Here is a 20,704-nt window from a genome sequence, read left to right as displayed (position 1 = left end):
TTTCTCGCGGCCATTCTTACATCGCATTACAATAAACTGTTTATAGATTTTGGAGACTTCGAAAGTCTTGAGAAAGAGGGGGGAGAAGCGGTGTCCCACTCGGGAAGAGTCACGAAGGTCTTAAAAGAGGATTATTCAAAGTTCCCGGGGAATTTTACAGTCGACTGGTTTCAAACTGCGGCAGTCGGGGCTTGAAAACGAAGGCTCAATTGCCGCAACAAAGGCATTAAATTCTCAAGTTACTCTAAATTATAAAAGGGGTCTTTCTCTATTTTTAGAATTTATCCTCGCGGGAATTTAGGGTCCTCGTATACTGGAGGATTCAAATTAAAGGTGAATGCTAAAGTTTAAAGTCTATAAACAAAGGAAGTTCTTGTTTTTGAAAGTATCGGTATTTTAAATTAAGAAATTCTTGTTCCTTTTAAAAATTTATTCACCCAAAAGTTAGTTTAGCCTTTTTGGAGGGAGGCTTTAGTGTGTGAGAGTAACGCGATACCCTTTGGTCGAAATTTATCAACAATTGACAACTCATCAGTTAGAATCCGATTGAATTATTTAAAGAGCAAGTTGCAGATTATTCGTTACCGCCTCAATTTTGTTATTAAAGGAAGCACGTACGTTTAAAATATCCAAATATAAAGTTTCGTTGCTTTCCGTTTCGTAGTTAATTACTAGTAATTAGTAGAACGGCCAAACAATTTGAATTTTAGCGTGCTGATTTTCGTCATTGACTACACTTTATTTCTCATTGGCCGCTATCTCCAACATAGACTTGGTTACAAAATGTAGATGCTACTGATTCAGTGGCCAAATCCGAAAAATTTCCTATAGAACCATGAGATTCTACTACTGAATTTTGTACGTGAGTGCTTACATGGTTTTAAAAACGCGCGCTCAATTAGCATCGCCATATCTACCAAGGCAAGAATCCATACTTCTACTTGGAATTCTTATCCCGGCAGATTTTCGTCTCGATGTGGCTGACGGTTGTTTTGACGTCACTATGTTAACTTAACAAACAACTGCGTGAGAGGGGAGAGCTCGCAAAGGGGATTTTTTATATCGTAGGTGGGGCCAAAGCCGTCAGAGTGATCTTACCATACGCGATACGGCAGAAGCATTCCAAGCAGAGGTATGGATTCCCAAACAAGGATATTACAAGAATGATCTTGCTAGGTTAGTGAAAACTAAGTAATCTACCAGATGGAGTGGGAAAAATTATGAAAAAACCGTAGTCAATGACGTCACAAATTAGGCGCGATAAAATTATCGTTCAAAATAAAAGCCGCAGCGGGGCGCTACACGTAAATTCCATTTTAATATTAAATAAATTTAACGACGGCAATTCATCAAGTGAGTTACATTTTCGGAAAGCTCACACTCTTTAAAAAAAAGGGTGTTTTAATGGTATATTAAGGGTGTAATATCTGTAAAAAAACACTATTTAATGTTAATTTAAACGCCCTAAAGGGATTTTTATTTCCCAAATTAAAAACCTGAAAAGGTGTATAAAGGGTGTTATATTAACCCGTAAATTGAGTGATTTAACACCTGGTAAGGTTGTAGCTCCCTTAAGGCAGTAGTTTAGTACCCTAAAAGGAGTATTTTAACACTTTAAAGGGAGTACTATAGCACCCTTAAGGCAGTAGTTTAGAACCTTAAAGGGAGTATTTTGAAAATAAACCGTTTTTTTAAGAGTGCATGATCAAACGAACCAGAAAAATGTAAAGTAGTTAAGTTTCTATTCCGAAAATCAAATATGCATTTTACTATTTATGAAAAGTTCTTAATAAATTTTAAATCCATTAGGCAGTTTCTAGTCCGAAAGAATTATTACGACTTTTTTAAACGGTACAGAATTCCTATCCACTGACTCCTACGCAGTTAAATTAGACTAATCCGCGATTCCGCGACCCATTTTTCAACTGTAAATGACCCTTTTTTAAAAATGGAATATGATACGTACTAATTAAATTAATTCTGTACTTCACCTTTACGGAGATCTAATGATACTATTATTTTTCAATTTTAGCAACCAAAGACACGAATCAAAACCTGGGAATGCTCCCAAAATTCTAATCTGTAAGAATCTCCGAATAAAAGGCCTTTTAGGAGGCATCAATCAGCCTATTATCAGATTGTAAAGACACCGCGATAAGACCTCATTTCTTATTCGCATCACAATAGTTTACGATCTAATTCGAGGTAATTACGACGTATAAATCGATTTTACCCCAACAAAGCCAAATTTTAAACAGATACTCGATATTAGCCCATTAAACAAATTGGCGTCGCTATGATCGAGATAGAGCGCCGAAGAATCCCAGGGATACAAACCCGCGAAGGATCGGGAAAAAATGTTTGTTGGGCGGTTTTTTTTCCACAAGGCGACTACGTGACGACCAATTTTTTCCCAGTAATCGAAGAAAATACGCTAACCTGCCCTTTCCTTTATTAACGCGAGGATAAAAAGACTTGTATTAGCGGTTTTCCAAGCGTACATTGTTCCAGCTCATACCGCAGGCTGACCACGAAGACGATAAATTCCGGTAGGCCTAGGCGTATATTAGATAACCGAGGCTTAGCGGAAAGAAGACCCGCAAATCCGTGAGAAGACAGAGAAAAAAGCCCCAAGGTCTCCCCCTCCACCCGCTAATAAGGCCTTCGACCATCGCCTCTTCTTGATGGGCGAAATGAAACGTTACGGCGGCTTCCTCTTTTATGCTCTTTTGTGATTAGCTATTGGCCATCAAATTAATTAAACTTTATGTAAACATCGTGGATGTGCTGACGAGATGAAATTGACGTTAAATTCACCGAATTTTCCTAGAAGGTTTGATGATTATGTTTCTATTTAGACAAGAAGAGTAACCGTGGGATTGAAAGCAACGCCAAAGCCCGTCACAATATATTTAAATTATCCCTAATTATAAATAAAAACCGAGGAGCAGATCACTAGCATGATTATTAGGCCACCTTCAAATTATTAAATCGGATTTAATCATGATTGCCATGATTAAAACGGATTAAATCGTGATTGCAATGATTAAATCGGATTTAATCATGTTTGAAACGATTAAATCTCGATTAAAATGATTAGAATGATTATATCAAGATTAAAGTGAGTTAGATTAAATCGGATTTTATCATGATTGAAAGGATTAAATTGGATTAAATCATGATTGAAACAATTAAATCTCGGTAAAATGATTAGAATGCTTATATCAAGATTAAAGTGATTTAGATTAAATCAGATTTTATCATGATTCAAAGGATTAAAACGGATTAAATCATGATTGAAAGAATTAAATCTCGATTAAAATGATTAGAATGATTATATCAAGATTAAAGTGATTTAATCTTGTTTAAAATGATTAAATCGTGATTAAAATGATTGTAGTATTTTACGAGGTATTTTATTAAGTTCATTGATATTATTATTTCGGTACAAAATTTGTCATTAAGCTGTGATTGTATATTTACTCGATATTTACCTGAAAAATTATTATTAAACCCTATGTTAAACACTATTTAAAAATTAGACTACTAATTAATTTAAATATGAAATCGAGATTGAAAAGATTAAATCGTGATTAAACCGTGATTATATTGACTAAACCGTGATTATATTGACTAAATCGTGATTATATTGACTAAATCGTGATTATATTGACTAAATCGTGATTATATTGACTAAATCGTGATTATATTGACTAAATCGTGATTATATTGACTAAATCGTGATTATATTGACTAAATCGTGATTATATTGACTAAATCGTGATTATATTGACTAAATCGTGATTATATTGACTAAATCGTGATTATATTGACTAAATCGTGATTATATTGACTAAATCGTGATTATATTGACTAAATCGTGATTATATTGACTAAATCGTGATTATATTGACTAAATCGTGATTATATTGACTAAATCGTGATTATATTGACTAAATCGTGATTATATTGACTAAATCGTGATTATATTGACTAAATCGTGATTATATTGACTAAATCGTGATTATATTGACTAAATCGTGATTATATTGACTAAATCGTGATTATATTGACTAAATCGTGATTATATTGACTAAATCGTGATTATATTGACTAAATCGTGATTATATTGACTAAATCGTGATTATATTGACTAAATCGTGATTATATTGACTAAATCGTGATTATATTGACTAAATCGTGATTATATTGACTAAATCGTGATTATATTGACTAAATCGTGATTATATTGACTAAATCGTGATTATATTGACTAAATCGTTATTATATTGACTAAATCGTTATTATATTGACTAAATCGTGATTATATTGACTAAATCGTGATTATATTGACTAAATCGTGATTATATTGACTAAATCGGGATTATATTGACTAAATCGTGATTATATTGACTAAATCGTGATTATATTGACTAAATCGTGATTATATTGACTAAATCGTTATTATATTGACTAAATCGTGATTATATTGATTAAATCGTGATTAAATCGTGAATAAAACGATTAAATCGTGATTAAAATGATTAAATGATTAAAAATTTAATCATGATTAAATTATTAGGCCACTCTAAAGCTTAGTGATCTGCTCCTCGATAAATGCATCCTTGGTAATAATATACAGTACATAAATCCCTGAAATGTACAGAAGAAAGATAATGAAAATCCCAGAAACATTTGGATAAATCACTAGCAATCACAAAAATTCTGTGTACAAAATTTTACGACTAGCCACCTCTCAATTAAGCGACTTCGTAGTTTATCTAATGGAGACTATCACTTTGCGGAGCGAGTTAAAAATTTACAGAAAGTAAATACAATTTGATCTACTTTTGACCTACTGGCGCCTGTAAAAGTATTCTACACGCTACACACCAGTGTACAAGAAGAAATAATAGCGCACATTTTAATGGAAGGCCTACCTCAACGATACCAAGTCAATTCTTAAAGCCTGGTGGGTGAAACGCTGTGAGTGGACAAACATGAGGTCAAACACCAACTAACTTTATAATATCTAAATTCAATTTTGGTAAATACTTTTGTAAATATTGTTCTTTAGTTTTAATGTGTATTTTTAAAATATTACTATTTGTAAATATTTAAAATTAATCCTTTGAGCTTAGCTCCTCCCTGATGTAAAAGGGACCTCAAGCTGGCCAGTGGGAAAATAAAGATTCATTCACATAACGACTACCAGGGTTTATAGTACGAATAATTCCAACAATATTAATTGAAAATTTAATTAGAATTTGGAATGGAGTAGCATTTATCAGAACGGAATCGCGTGGGAATTTTCCGGCTCTATATATATTTATTGAATATTTAACTAATTGCGTTTGTCAGACTGACTAGAGCCTCGAACCGATTTCCCTTGATAAATTACTACAGATTGGTACTGCGAGAAAACGCGCAAACCTTTATGATTTTCGTATAAAAATAACTATTTTATCGAAAGAGTGTACATACCGCGACGAAAGGTCTACAGACTGCTAACCCAGATATTCAAATATTCCGGGAAAACACAGAAGGAACATTAACAATCTAAAATAACGCCTTCTGAAACGGGAAGTTAGCGTGATGCCGAGTATTATCTTAGAGAAGGGGGGTCTCCACGGGTCCAAGGGGGGCGGCAGGTGAGTTGATTAGGTCGAGGACGGGAGACCAGGGGGGGGGGGGCTACAAAGTCGAGCACTGTCAAAGAAAGTGACTGCCCCTACCTTCCGTGCTGAACTATAAAATAAAACCAATTCAGAAATCCAATCCGCAAAATTCTGTTTTAGACGTGTTACCATAGAGACCGTACCCCGTTCGACTGAGTATTAAGTTTACGGTTATTTTCGAAGACGGAATTTATGAAATGTAACGGATTTTGTCCATTTTCCAACCATTTCACTTACAACTTTATTGATCCGCAGCTAGGGTCGTGGGAAAAATGGGAAAAACACGGAAAGAAGACAAACAAAGAATACACTTTATTAGCGAAAAGACGAAGCTTTCCAGGGAAGCGACTCGAAGGTCTATTTTGGACGAAGTAGCCCGTATTTTCTCACTAAACTTTATTTTTTTTATCCCTTATTCATGGGTCTTTTTTTCATATTCGTCTCATAACGTCTTCACGTTCGAGACCAACTTTGACTGTACTTTTTTGGTTCTATAAAACGTTATCTAAAATAAAATTTCATAATTTTACATAATTAGTGGGGTGGCGGAGTGGTTATAGCGCTTTCGCCGCGCAACAAGAGGAGCCGGGTTCGATCCCAGTTTGTGGCACTGGGTGAAAACTCGGAACAACTCCTTCCACGTTGAATTTTTAAATTAAAACCCCACTGGTTTAAGGGGTTTTTCCCCGAATTCTTCGGTTTCCCCTTCCATAAAAACTTGTTGAGTTTAACGGTAACGGGTAATAGTTAGTGTAAGGAGCTGTTGGCTCGCGTGGCATGCACGGCTTGCCACCACCCTCCTACGCATAATAACCGGCCATCTGAATTAATGGCTTTAAAAGTCGCTTGATGACTTAAGCCTAGCTGATTATTATTAAAACATTTTAATTATGAATGGAATTTTGAATATTATCTTATTACATGGATATTAGAGGGATGAAATAATTTAAAAAATCGTCTATACTGTAAGTAATAATCAGGGTTGTAGAGAGATGGTTCGATCACTTTGCAATTCTACGATAGGAGAGTTTGGCTAAAGAAAAAGTGGCAAATAGATGGCGCACCCGACACTGTGTAGCCCCTTTAGATACTTATGGCCTTTCCCCCAATACATAGAAGTACTGAGGTGCAGCCTAATTTATAAGAGATAGCGGAAAATTAAATTTTAAAAGCGAACTGGGATTTTGTTTGGTTTTTACACGTGCGAATTTTAAAGAAATCAATTTATAAATATTTATAATTAATCAGTGAACATTTAATTTTGGTTTCTCAAATATTATTTGAACTGAAATACAAAATTTGTCCCAGAATTGATAAAGGAATATCACTGATAATAGTTTTGCCTTTTGGCTTTTAATTAGTTTAGGTTTGCTTCGATTGTTTGAAATTTAAAAAAAATTAATTGTTAATTTAGAGATCATAATGAACAGATTTCGATCGACACGAAAACTTGGTAGTGTCCCCTTTCCCTAGGTACTCCAGTGTTATGAGGTAATATCTGTAGAGGCTACGTAGCGTCACTAGCGCCATCCGTTGTAGAAAAATATTTCACCAAATAAAAAATCTAAGTGATCGAACCATCCCTCTACAACCCTAATAAGTCTACATGTTACACGTTTTCGTAATAGGTTTAATTGTACAGATTAATCTCTATCAATTTAAATGTGCAATTTTAATAACTTGGGTCTTAGAAAGTCCAAGTTTAGAATATCTAATTCTGTTTAATACGATCAGTGTCATTGAATTTAAAAAATAAATCCTATTCCTTGAAAGGAAGCATATTTTACATTTAAAATAAATACAATTTAGCCTATTTTTGACTAGCCCCAATGGAAATTTATTTTCTTTTTGTATACACAAATATATTTTATAACAGAGAGGAACCCTATAATTAGGTTCACGAGAGCATTAAAATTAGCATTAAACTAAGTAAGAAAAGTCTGCAATGCATTAGTTCATTGCCGAAATGAAAATACTGTATACATGGTCAAAAATATTTACAAAAAACTACAAATATTCTTTACACTTATTTTCAACCTTAAAGCACCCCAACGGCCATGAATCCTTTTTGATATAATTATACCCGGCCAATCGGCACTCCCAGGCCCTAAGACCAGCAAGAAAGATAGGCAATCGTCCGAATTGTCCAATTCCTCGGACAGTGAACTATTATGTGGCGTATGTCCTCGACTCCCGCACCACACAGAGGATTCCCCCAGTTTTCACCGAAGATGTCAGCAAACCTGTCAGCGGTAGGAAGGACCGACTGAGAAGGGTTCTAATCCGACTTTCTTACTATAAACAAAAGGGTTTGGTGTTTCGCGACCTCTTCACGCCATTTGACCCTCGCATTTTCCTTGACCACTTTTCCGCTATATTTGTCCATCCGTCCAACGAATTTGCATCAACCAACGATAAATCTTCGAGTCAATTCGCAACATTGGCATCAAAAATAGTGCGCCCAAGGTCACCAATTTACTTCTGGCTTCCTACTCGATGAAGTTGGACCACGACCATTGTCCTTCAACGGTCAGGAAGTTTCCTCCAATCACCGCATTCCCCACCGAAAATTGAGCCTGTTCAAGCTGACGCCCTAAGGCCTCGGATAGGTATAGGACTTCGTTGGAGTAGGTTAGACTCGGAATCGCGACAGATTTCCAGAGCGTGCGTGTGACGGTGTATGGGTTGTGGGAACTTGGATAAATAATAGTAGTTCCTACCTGGATATATCACTCTATAGTTCCGCGGGCATTTACTAAGTTTTTGTTACGGGTTCTGCGTTGTAGAAGGCAACGTGTTACGGGAGTTTCGGAGATTCTCCATTAACTTCGCCAAAGAGGCGCTGCTGTCGCAAAAGCCATTTGCTGGTCAGGTTTTTTTCAAGTGATATATCCAGGTAGGAACCACTATTATTAATGCAAGCTGCGAATGAGTGCCTTTGCACTTTATCGCCTTTTGAAGAGGTCCCGTTTTTGTACGTAACGTCGCTTCGTGAGGTTCCAAGTAGTCTGCTCCAATACACAAAGACACTTAAAGATACTGTACTCGCGAAGAAAATTTAATTGGAGAGCCTTGAAGGCTTAAGGCATGGCTAATTTCACGTGCGGTTCCGCTGAACTGAAAACCTCTAGTCCATGACCCGTAGAGAAGCGACCACAAATATTCAAAAGGCGTTGTAGATCTTCAAGAAGATCCGTAGCCACTTAAATGCAAAGCCCAAGTTAGACTCCGTGAGGGCTCGATTGAGAGGTTGTAAATATAGAGCGAATAGCGCGGGAGATAGTGGGCACCCTCGCTTCAAGGCTACCGTAGATTGGATCCAACTCGCGGAGATATCCCCGAACCAATAGCTATACGCCGTGTCCGAGCCTGTAAATGGCCCACAAAATTTGCAGGAATTCCCATAGACCCGCTGACGCTATCGTACGCTTTACGTAGGTCAAGAAAAGCTCCCGTTTCTCAAGTCGCGTTATTTCGATCATCTGAGTTAGATAATCCGTTCCTCTACGCCCCTTACGGAATCCATTCAGCAGTTCGCCCAATATTCCCTCTGCCTCCACAAAGCGCACCAAATGATTTTTCAGTATAGTGAGGTATAATTTAGATAGACATGGCGATAAGGTGATTTGTCAATAGGCGTTTAGATCTTCAAAGTCCTTGTTCCCTCCTTTAAATATAAGACGGATTTCAGACGTCCGTGTCTAGAATGTCGTTGAATGCTTGCGTAAGACGAGACGCTAGGCCATAGGAAGCCTGCGGATTAATTCGTTCAAAATTTGGTCTTCCCCCGCTGCTTTTCAACTCTTCGATGGTGATGGATTCGGTAAGAGATTCACATTTTCGATCTGATCTACCAAAGTAGCGACGACAAGAGGAGCGTGTCGGCTAGAACAGCTCTTCTCTTGATCCACACTCTAAAACAAGAGCATGCCATCGAGAGGTGAAAATACACAATGCGGTCATAAAGGGCGCTGTGTGGTTCGATTGCCAATCGTAGGTCTAAGCGTAGTCATAAAAAGCGTATTTACGTCAAGTCAACCTGTAGATAGACGTGAGTGGAAATGGACGTTAAGTTTTCGGCCGGACCGTGAAATATTGGGAAGAAAGTAATGATAATTTGTTTTTGAAAAGTTTAACGCAGTTACGGAGTAAGTCGTCAATCGTACAGTTGCACGCTAATATACCGGACGGATAATATCTCAACAAGCCAATATTTAAATTAGAATATAAAATGTTTAATAATAATAATAATCAGCTAGGCACCACCTTATGCCTAAGTTATCAAGTGCGTTTATATAGTGATTCAGTGAAACGGTTTTAGTGTAGTATATGTCCACCTCGAAATATAAGAAAATGAGATGCAGTAGATTTGATGAGGAAATCATATTATTTTTGAAACTTGAGTAAAGAGATAAAATATTATGTTATAGCAGTATAATTTTAATTCAAAATCTAACGGGATCAGAGTGGAAAAAATGGGTTTTTGGGTGGGGTAAAAACATTGCCACTACGTTAAAACAAAATAGATGATAATCGAAAATTAAGTATATTTTATAGCGGTCACAGGACTATAAATTGCATTGCAAACTCTTGATATATCGTTTCTTCTTATACTTTGAACACTACGAATTCTCCTTTCACGCGAGTTTACCTATTGCTTCTCGGTCTTCCAATTGAGAATGAATACTTGCTGGTAACGGCATATTCATTCGTCCCGGCGAACCATTAGACTAGGCCTATCTTATTACCTATTTTTACTCAATTATCTGGTTTTAATGTTATCGGATATAATCAGCTTACATAAGGGTAGGTCGAGCTTGTTTTCGAATAGGCTACAAATGGTTATAAAAACCTTTTATTTCCCACTGGTGGACCTAACTTTATCGTTATTTAAGGAATCAAAGTATATCGATCAATTATGAATATTTAATTGCGTTTTTGTAAAGCCATCAAATATGAGTACTAAACCATTCTGATTTGCAAGCGAAACTCTAAATTCGAATTTAAACGCTAAAGCGTTCAAATTTTAATGTTTTAGCCACATTTTACAAACAAATCAATAACGAATACTTCACCTTTCAATTGTGAACGAAAATTCAACTTTCAATTTTGAACGCCTTAAAAATATTCGGCCATGTGAACGCTAAAGCATTCAATTTTGAGTGTAATGTTTTTAGAGTGCACAACCAGCTCTTCGATACGCTTGGTGATGGCCGTTTTGTCCGTGAGACCAATTTCAGTACAGTCCTTTAACAACCCATAGTAGGGCTACATTTATTGACCCGAAAAAGCTTCCAGAATTTCTTCACCGCTAAATGCCTGAAGATTTAATATCCATCTCAGTCCGAGATTTAATTTCGGTTTACTAGAAAGAAAAACTTTCCAAAGGCGCCTCTTCTTCTCTACTTCCAGAGAATTAATATTCTTTCTCCTCGCAATTCTACGGTTATTCCTGTCAGCCATTTTACGCTCTCTGATTACAGCATTAACTTCAGGTTTGAACCAGTGACTATGAAGACGTTGAAGAGAATCGGTCTTTGTTGAGCGAAGTTCGCTAAAAGCGATTTGCGTTATAGTCTCTTGGAATTCGTGGTATGATATCTTTGGGATACTCCGAACCCTTTTCTCCACCTCTTGACTAAATGCCTCCATCTTCGCAGGATCACTAGTACACCATCGTGATTGACTCTGGACCACGGGAGTATGGAAATAACTGCGCAAGCTCCAGAAATTGTAATGAAAAGTGCGTTATGATCGCTGCCAAACCCCAAGATACCATCTTCGTCAATAATTACCTCCTTCACTCTATTTCTCATTGACTCATTGCATAAGGCAAAATCGATACTCGAACACGAGCCTCTCGCTGACCAGGTAACCAGGTGCGCAGCTGGGGATCCAAGTTGAGAATAGACATATCGTGTCTGGAAGAACAATTCTTGGTGTTTCAAACTGTAGAATCTTCACATCCATCAAATTCGTGAAAATGGTCATTGGAGTCCCCAACCAGGAGAAGTATTACCAGGATTAAATAAGGCAAAATCTTCCGAGAGACAGCGAAAATTCGAATCATTGATTCCATGGCTTTACGTTTTTACCAGTAGCCATACAGACCACAGTTGGTTTGAATAGTAACCCAAAGGTGTTCCTCACAACGTCGAACCTCTCGGCACGAAACTGTCTCACGAAATAAAACACTGATCCCTTTCGATTTACGGCATTCCAATGGAAACTTGGGAGAAGGTCTGGGCTCTACCAATTTCTGAGGTGTGATTCAGCGATACAATAGATCGGAATATAATATTCCATCATCAGTTTCTGCATCTCTATCCACGATTCTCTCAGACGTCCTCCTTGAATATTTAATCGCCCAAATCCAAGTCAACAGTATCTATTTCACCGCTACGCTGTCTTCTCGCCCACTTAGCCACTCTGAGCTCTCCTACTCATCTTTCCATTTCTAAGTCACTGTGAGTTTCAATTTGAAATTGCCGGCCCATTCTGGCTACCGGATTCTCCATTACCTTACATAGCGTATAGCCGACTACCTGGGTTTGTGGTATAAATAATTAAAACGATATCAGGAATCCATACCTCTACTTGGAATGCTTATCGGGCCGTATCGCGTATGGTAAGATAACTCTGACGGCTTTGGCCCCGCCTACGAGATACAAAATCCCCTTTGCGAGCGCTCCCCTCTCACGTTGTTGTTTGTTAAGTTAACATAGTGACGTCAAAACAACCGTCAGCCATATCGAGACGGAAATCTGCCGTGATAAGCATTCCAAGTAGAGGTATGGATTCCTGGCGATATTTATTAAAAATATAACTAGAATTTAAAAAGGGTTAGCAGTGAAAAATCAACCAGTTACACACTCTATACGACCTGTATCTAACGTAACAAACGCCAGTTATTCTGGTGAAACAAATGAGAGGTGATAATGATGCTCTTTTGCAAACTAGAATTGGTATTGGTAATAGCCTATTGCATAAAACAATAATGCCTTCTATACATATTGTTAAAAGCTTCACATAGGAAATAAGAAATCCGATTTCGCTTTTAGCTTTTTCTTGGTATACGCTCTGAACAAATACGAGTCGAAACTGAGACTAGTATAAGCCGCGGGGGTTCTTCAAGCTTGATTTAAGCCCTTTTACGCTTTTATTGAGAGAACTAGAGAAAGTATATTATTATCGTTATAAAGACTTTTTATACAAACGTATCTTTGCTTGCATATTCAAATCAAGGCCGATTTTCGCTCAAACGTCCTTACAATATTGATTGAATAAACTATAACTTAACCACGCCTAATAAGGCGAAATTAACGTACCTTAACGTAACTGGATAATTACAACACAATGAAGAATTAATTTATTTTATTGAAAAATATTCTAAGTCGCGATTAACGGTAACAAACCACCTGATAATTCGTCATTTCGACCACGCCTAATATTAAATTCGAACCGCCAAAATTTCTGATAATACTTCTACCGTAAAAAATAATCAGTCGAAACTTGGGAAGTGGAAACTGTAACGTGGTATGAAACCGAAGGAAAAAAGTAGGAAAAGTAATAAATGCAATAGAGAATTTCCTTGGAAGGCATACGAATGAAACTCAGCGGGAACAGAGTGTAATAGGGGCCTTTCGGAAATCGGGGTTGCCTAGCAACGTTAGTTCTCTCTTTTTCTAACGCTCCTCTTTTTGACACTCACACGTGCAAAATGGAAAATGGAATTTCAGAACGTTTTTGAATATAAAGGAAAAAAACTATTAGGTTTTTCTTTATCGCGGAATTGGAAACCCCAAAAAATGTGCCCAGTAAAAAGGGGGTGACAATTTTTTTTTGAGCGTTTTAGAAGCTGTAGTACTTACTGGTAGTTTCCAAATCTCCGGCGGGTACCGCTAGCGTGCTTTGCTCGGGCGTAGGCAAGGCGCAAACCAGCCTTAGTGTCCATAGCGACCAACCGGCGACCAGCGCCCCCCACGTCGGGTGCTTCAAGTATACCATCCCGAAGGTGCAATGTCGACGTAGCGAAAGATACGCGTATCCGCACAGAAATATATAAAACTGTCGAAAATAAATCACTATTATATCTTTAACCGCCAAAAAACTAAATCGCGAAATGAACAAATCTTAGTTAGAAAGCGTTCATCCAATACGCGTCCACATAAAGCGCGTCCCTGCACGAAAACTCCGCTTAAAAGTAGAGAAACTTCTTGGCGCTTATCGTCAGCGGCAAATCCATGGGAAATGGGAAACTCGTTCCCGCAGTGCGGCTATCAGCGAGAACCCAAACCTGAGTCGGGAATGGAAGGCTGCGCTGCTAGATTGCAGGAGGGCTTTCGATACTAGGGGGGAAACAACCCAGTGACCGTCGCGTTCCACGCGGTCGGAAATATATCTACGCTAACTTTGGAAGAACCGGTGGAAAATCGAAATCATACGATCGCGACGCCATCTACGTTCACGATATATTAAATAACGGAGAAAAAATGTGTTTTTTACTATAAACTCGGGTCTATAAATTACTATAAAAGTGTATGTGTAAATATTTATACGTCTACATCGCGTCGTTAAAGGACCGTTGGGGGGGGGGGGGGGTGATATAGCCCTGACATGTACGAGCGGTTGCTATGACGACCTTATGTTTTCCTCTTTCACTTCCTCTTCGTTCTCTTTACCGAGTATGAAAACCAAGTTGTAGGGGTGGTATAAACAAAGCGAATCGCCGTTTAAGATTTTGAGGATAAAGAGTAGGTATATCCAGGTACAACCTGAAAGAGTGATTATGAAAAAGAAATGCTCTGGTGAAAAAGGTAAACTATCGTCGGACCTAGTCGCACCTAGGCCCTGAAAAGAACAAAAGTGCACGAGGGATTTAGAAAGAATATAAAGTTGAAAAACAACGTTGGCATCTCGAAGTGAGTGTGTTGGGATAATTTATTAAGTTTCCGAGTTCGTTGCAATTTCGTAGCGAGTGTAATATTTATAAACGCTTTAGAATGTCCGAATCTGTCGCGGTTTGGGAGGTGCCTATGAGCGACAAAGTTTACAAAGTTGAGTTTGAACACGGAACCACCACTGGAAGACGAGTTATCAAAGTAGACGGCCAGGTGAGAGATTTTACGTATTTTAAATTGTAGATCATTAAGTATTACCAGAACAATACAGGGTGTTTCAAAAGGTTATGCACAAATTTGAAGGAGTTGTAGGGGGTGAGTTGAGAAATATGCCTGTTTTTTTTTTCATTTTCCTACGATGAGTTAAAAGTGCGCAAAACCAAGCAGCAGGGACTTTAAATACTGTTTAAGTTTACCTTTTTACGCTGGTTAACTCAATTTGTTTAAAAAAAACTTTTTCACCTATCACACGAACCACAACCTTAATGTTCGCATTTCCCTCCTGCTTGGTTTTGCGCTTGTTACAGCCTATTTCCAGGGGCTAGTAGGCCTTACTTTGAAGCTCTCTGGCGCTCTTTTAACTCATCGTAGGAAAATGAGAAAAAAAAACAGGCATACTTCTCAACTCCCCCCCTACAACCTCTTCAAATTTTTGCATAACCCATTGAAACACCCTGTATAATACTTTTCTTAGAGAGAGAAGATATTTTAACTCGCTTGAAACATGTTATTATAATGATTTTATAAAATTATTTCACCGGGAAAATTTTACGATACTAACAGAAGCTAGAGGTGATTTGCGCTAGTTAATTTTAAAACCAGTTAGAAAACGATTTAGTTCATACTCCGTTTAAGCTTAGAGGCACGAAACAAGGATAAAGCAAGGTCACGTGGGCCCAAATGAAGCTTAGTGGCCCGGGTGGTAGTTAATCCTTACGCTGCATCTTCGATGGATACTCTCCCGTAAGATATATAATATATACTTGTGGGATTAGCAATCTAAATTTCCAATAACTCTATCGCGACGAAAGCGATTATCAGATTTCGAAGCCTTGATTACTCGATGCTAAGTTATGTGTTATTGAACGTACAGGAGCTGGTACGGAAGGACTATATGTTTAAGCTGGTGGGATCGGAACACTTCGAAATGGGACGTCACAAATGCGCAATACACATCAGAGCCGTCAGCGGATTCACCTATCAGTACAGCTTGAGCGTCAACGGAAAACAATTGCAAAAATTCCGGGAGAAGCAGTCCAAAATCATGAAGACGTGGACATTGTTTGTGGAGGAAGTCGCAACCAGAATAGTTCTGGGTAAGTGGTTTTGTCGCGGTTAATGAAGTTTTCTTTTAAAATATCTGTTGTTTTGTTCTAAAGAGAAGGACACCCTTGACGTTTGGGTCAATGGGAAAGTTGTCGAAACGGCGGTGAGTAAAGCATTGAAGCTGGTTTTGACTGTGACAAAAAAGCTACGATAGTGACCGTCGACGCCAAAATAAATATTATCCAAACGGGTTTTTTTTTTGCATCGACGCTCGCCATCGTAAAGTTTTTGACCTAGTAAATACTAGCCCTTAGTCTATAAGTCCATAAGTGTGTCAGTTAGTCGAAATTATTATTGATAACTTTATGTGAAGTGACGTAGTATTCAAATTTTACCCGAAATTATCACCCGTTGGTCCTAGGACTTGGCACTTTCTCCCTGTACAAGCACACTATAACCATGGGTTAATTGACGCACAAAGACATGCCGGCTCTAAAGAATTTTACTGGCTTGGTGCAAAAGCCTTAGAAATTAGTCCTCTATCGGGATTCATAGGCGTAACAACGTCTGCGCATGCCCATATATAATTTAGCATTTTCTTGCCACTAGAGCACCATTTTCTAACAATTTGTTTTGCGTTTTAGCCAGTGGCAGCGTAAGGGGGGGAGGGGTGGTCCGCCCCGGGTACCAGGATAGCCAGGGGTGCCATCGGAGAAGCTCGAGGGGGGGTGTGTGCAAATCAGAACGATTAAACTTGAAGAAGACGGACGTGAAAACTTTGTTTTGTCCTGGGGGGTGTCACAAAACACGACCACCACCCCGGGGACCCAGTCTTCTTAAGCCACCACTGGTTTTAGCTAAGCCGGAATATCCCTGCGCGTTAAGTAATCCACGCTATGCTCGTATTTCGTGTGGTCATTCTAGAAATGACTGACAGTAAAAATGTATAGGTAGGGTGACGGAGTAGAACCAGCGAAGCCACAATGAGATCTCGAACCACCTAAGAACTTGCTAGGGCCGCTACTGAGTTGAAGGAATGGTTAGAAATTTCACCTCGCAGCAAGAGAAGCCGGGTTCGATCCGAGCGTGTGTTTGAAAGTTTTCTCCCCACTGGTTAAAGGGGTTTAATCCCCGATTTCTTCAGCTTCCCCTACCATAAAAACTTGCCGAGATTAACGGTAATAGTAAGTGTAGGGGGGCTGTTGGCTCGCGTGGCATGAAGGGATGAAGGGCTTTCCACCTGAATTAATGGCATTAAAAGTCGCTAGAAGACTTGGGCCTAAAGTATTAGGATAGCGGATTATTAGAGTGTGGACTGACACACTTATATAAACTTATGATAACCAACCTTTAAGTATAATTCTGACGTTATCCGTATTTTCAACGACCGTTTCTAATGTAGGGTGAGTTTGTGGACGATGGCTCGGAGACGCACTTCGCGCTGGGACCCCATCAAGCGTACATCAGGTCCATCAGTAGCGGGAACAAAAGGGAGGGACTCATCTACGCTTTGGTCGTCGACAATCAGGAAATCCCGGAAAGCGCCGAGTGATTTGATAGACTTCGCCTTCGTAGAATTCAACGAGAATGAACCACCGTTTAATTTCGCGTTGCTAGTTCGCTTTCTTTCATTTTCATCGAGATGTAAAGTACAAAATCGAATTCTATTTCGTTTAAACGAAAACCACATTAGAAATAAACGATTTTCGAGTTTTTGCGTTGTTCTTTGGAGTTATTATCAGGGGTGGTGTACTAAGGTGGTGCGTTGGGTATTAGCCTAGCTGATTATTATTATTAATAGGTCAGTGGTTTCCAAACGTTTTGAATGGCGGAACACTTTTGTATCTATTGGGGGTAGGAGGCGCAAATCTGTGTTTTGCTTTTTTATAGCGAAAAAACCCCTGGATTTAATTTTTTAAATAAAGTTTCAACTATTTATTAGGGTGCGGTTTTATTTATCCCGTTTTTTTATTTAAATAAACAGCATACGTTTTACGTGCTACAAATTTAAGCTTTATGGGTTATTAGCACTTTATATTTTTTCCCAAATATTTCCGAGGAACCCCTGGAACCAGCCGGGAGTAGTGGCGTACTCCTGTAATCCCAGGCGTCCGGGAGGCAGAGTTTGTGGATGGTCGTGTGAGGACGACCACCAATCCCCCAACGTGTAGTCGGAATACTTCCGCCACGGGTGTCCCTACCCCTGTCCCCACGTATCCCCTGTTGGCGTATCCGTTACCCATATCTCGCCCTGATTAATCAGGTGGACGGGCGGACTGAATTGTCCCACACGTTTAAAAACCCCTGGAACCATGACTCGTAGTGATGGGCACTCTCCTCTCACCGTGAGATCAGTGAGAGCAATTGAAAGGAGTAGAAATGCTCTAAGCTTCCAATCGAGAGGAGCGTGAGATGAGTTTCCAAGCTATGAATTTAAATGAGAGGAGAGCGAGTGGAAATAAGATTTTTCCAAAAATGTATTTGGAGTGTGATCGAGGTAAATTTAATTAGTGAAACGCGATGAGAGGAGATCAGCTAAAAAGTTAGTTTGCGGTGGGGAGAGGAGGTGAGTTTGAGTTTAGATGTATGAAAACCAAAACAAAAGAAATATAACAACGTGACCTTCTTGGAAATAACTATGTAACTTTGGCCAAACGTACAATAACATAATATGCTGACGTTAGAAGGCTATAAAGAAGTTAAAGACAGTAAATCTACTGTGGCCATAGGCCAGTGATGGTCGTTGTTCTACCACTGTGAGAGCAATGTGAGAATCTGAGAGGAGGTGAGATGCGCAAAACTTTAAAAGGAGAGGAGCGTGAGAGGAGTTTCACAAAGTATGCATTTCAGAGAGAGGAGATTGAAAGGAGATATTTTTCAACAAAACTAACAGAAGTGTGCGCGAGGTTAGATTAATTAGCGAAATTCAATGAGAGGAGAGGAGATAAAAAGTTAGTTTACGGTGATGAGAGAAGATGAGTTTGAGTTTAAAATTTTAGAAACGGGAATGAGGTGGAGTGAGAGTTATCAGAATTGTTTTAAAAATGCCCATAATGGTGCGTAACCCCATGGACAGTAAATTAAGGACAGGATTTCGAAACCCTTCCACAGTGCATTTTATTTCTCCCCGCGTATCAATCAGCTCGAGAGACTCCGAGGGAGTCTTGCAAGGTCGTTTGTACCACGTGATCTTAAAATTTCAAAATGGCAATCTAATGCGGTTGATATTGTTACGTAATTTTTCGCGTTTTATATTTTAGTAATTTTTAATTTTGGTTTTTTAATTCAATAAAAACTATCAACTGATATTTAGTATATCATATTTAATCTATAAAAACGTGAAAAAATACCTTTTTGCGTAAAAATGTACTTCGTGTTTATCTTTTTTCTTTTTTCGAACAGTATTGTCCACTCTTAGCGACACTTGTTTTTTTTTCAAATAACCTTGGACGACTCCCTTAGTGTGATTGGTTTACGGGGGCTAAAAATCGGGCTTTTTAACGATCCTCTAAAATCTACTATCCATGGTAACCCTAATACACTGATATAGGTCATATTCATATCCAAAGGGCTCCGTACCGTAGATTATAATTTTGCCCGTTTTTTGACGAAGCAATTACCCACTTTTGGCACGTGACCTCCGAAAATTCGGTTGCTGTAGGACGCTTTTATAGTTGGTTTCCATGGTAACTATGCAGCTAATGTTTTCGGATAATATAACTACGTACCCTAGATTCGAAATCAAGCTCCTTTCACGTAACGCAGGCTCTTACTGAGTTACCGGCGGAAGTCGGAAAAAACTGCCTCCATGGAGCTGGCAGGGCTACCGACATATAGCTAAAACGTAAAGTTTTAGTGAAAATTGCGCCGTGGTTTTTGACTCGCGGTTTTCAAGATACAAGATATTTTTGCGTTATATTGTTTTAAAACAATAATGGAACCTGCCTGTAGCTCTAAAAATGTTTCTAAACGAAAGAAAACTAAAGGTGAGTAATATAATCTTGGGTTATCTATTGAAATTCCTTATTTCTCACCCTGCTATGGAGCCCGATTTTTCCGACTTCCGGCGCGAACTCAGTAAAAGCCTCACGAGAAAACGCGCTATCGAGAAATGACGTGATTTCGAATCTAGAGTACGTAATTATATTATCTTTGCTATGAGTAAGGCATTGATTTAAAATCTTGGGTACTAGGCCTATATTACCTTTGGGCGAATTCAGTTACTGTCTGCTTTCCTCTATTCATTCCCTTTTTGATTAATTTCGAGTTTTCGCACCTCCCACGATAGATAGATGGCGACGTGTTTCCCATAACTGAGAGGAAAACATGGATCTGCCATGGAAAATCATCCATATATTGTTAAGTTTAGGTAATTTAGCTTTTACGTTTAAATAATTGTTATTTGTCCGCGAGTAGTCTTTTTCGATAAAAAACAAAACTAGTATCAAAAGTACGCTATTAAAATGAAAGAAGTAAGTAACAATAACAAGTGACTACGCCTATTAAACAAGACGTACGACGGTCAGAATACACACAATCCATCTAATGTGTTAAGTTTGTTAGAGCTATTCACAGCAACCTGCAACGCCGGTATCACAACCAATATATATCCCCGGTCACACATATTTGTATTTACACTTATTTGTTACTTCTAGTAATACTTTGAAAGCATCGAAAATTCCTTCGATCAGTGTCATACTTAACTGTTACTAGAGGCCTGCGCCGCCGCTAAACGCCGCCGCCGCCGATAATTTTAAACGCGCCGATCGCGCCTCCGCCGATTGTCCACATTCGGAGCAAGCCGCCGCCGCCACCGCCGAGTCATTAAACGGCGCGCCGACGTTTTTATTTTCTTCCTGG

General features: G+C 38.6%; 2 protein-coding genes across 3 annotated transcripts in view; one reads left to right on the top strand and one right to left on the bottom strand.

The window, feature by feature from the left end:
- LOC149922432 (uncharacterized) overlaps positions 1–14,057 on the bottom strand; it is a 71,542-nt gene extending 57,485 nt beyond the window's left edge. For both annotated transcript variants that reach the window (XM_090162931.1, XM_090162932.1), the window contains exon 1: positions 13,550–14,057. In XM_090162931.1, coding sequence (XP_090019057.1) covers positions 13,550–13,685 — 136 coding nt within the window. In that variant the 5' untranslated portion in view covers positions 13,686–14,057. The remainder of the gene's footprint in view (positions 1–13,549) is intronic.
- Positions 14,058–14,387: 330 nt separating this feature from the next.
- Positions 14,388–17,492, top strand: LOC149922431 (fas apoptotic inhibitory molecule 1). Its single transcript, XM_090162933.1, has 5 exons — positions 14,388–14,599; positions 14,680–14,791; positions 15,672–15,894; positions 15,958–16,007; positions 17,247–17,492. Exons 2-5 carry the CDS (start codon positions 14,681–14,683, stop codon positions 17,394–17,396), a joined length of 534 nt encoding a protein of 177 aa, XP_090019059.1. The 5' UTR covers positions 14,388–14,599; position 14,680; the 3' UTR covers positions 17,397–17,492.
- The last annotated feature ends 3,212 nt before the right edge of the window (positions 17,493–20,704 follow it).

Source organism: Leiobunum rupestre, chromosome 11 (genome assembly GCF_980474605.1).
Source record: "Leiobunum rupestre chromosome 11, qqLeiRupe1.1.hap1, whole genome shotgun sequence".
NCBI lineage: Eukaryota > Metazoa > Arthropoda > Arachnida > Opiliones > Sclerosomatidae > Leiobunum > Leiobunum rupestre.
The sequence above is the reverse complement of the archived record's forward strand: the minus strand, read 5'-3'. Positions and strand labels throughout refer to the sequence as shown.

Coding starts and splice junctions, on each gene's coding strand:
- LOC149922431 (XM_090162933.1), top strand. CDS start 14,681: ATGTCCGAATCTGTCGCGGTTTGGGAGGTGCCTATGAGCGACAAAGTT. Junction 14,792..15,671: donor TTATCAAAGTAGACGGCCAG/GTGAGAGATTTT, acceptor TTGAACGTACAG/GAGCTGGTACGGAAGGACTA. Junction 16,008..17,246: donor GGAAAGTTGTCGAAACGGCG/GTGAGTAAAGCA, acceptor TTTCTAATGTAG/GGTGAGTTTGTGGACGATGG.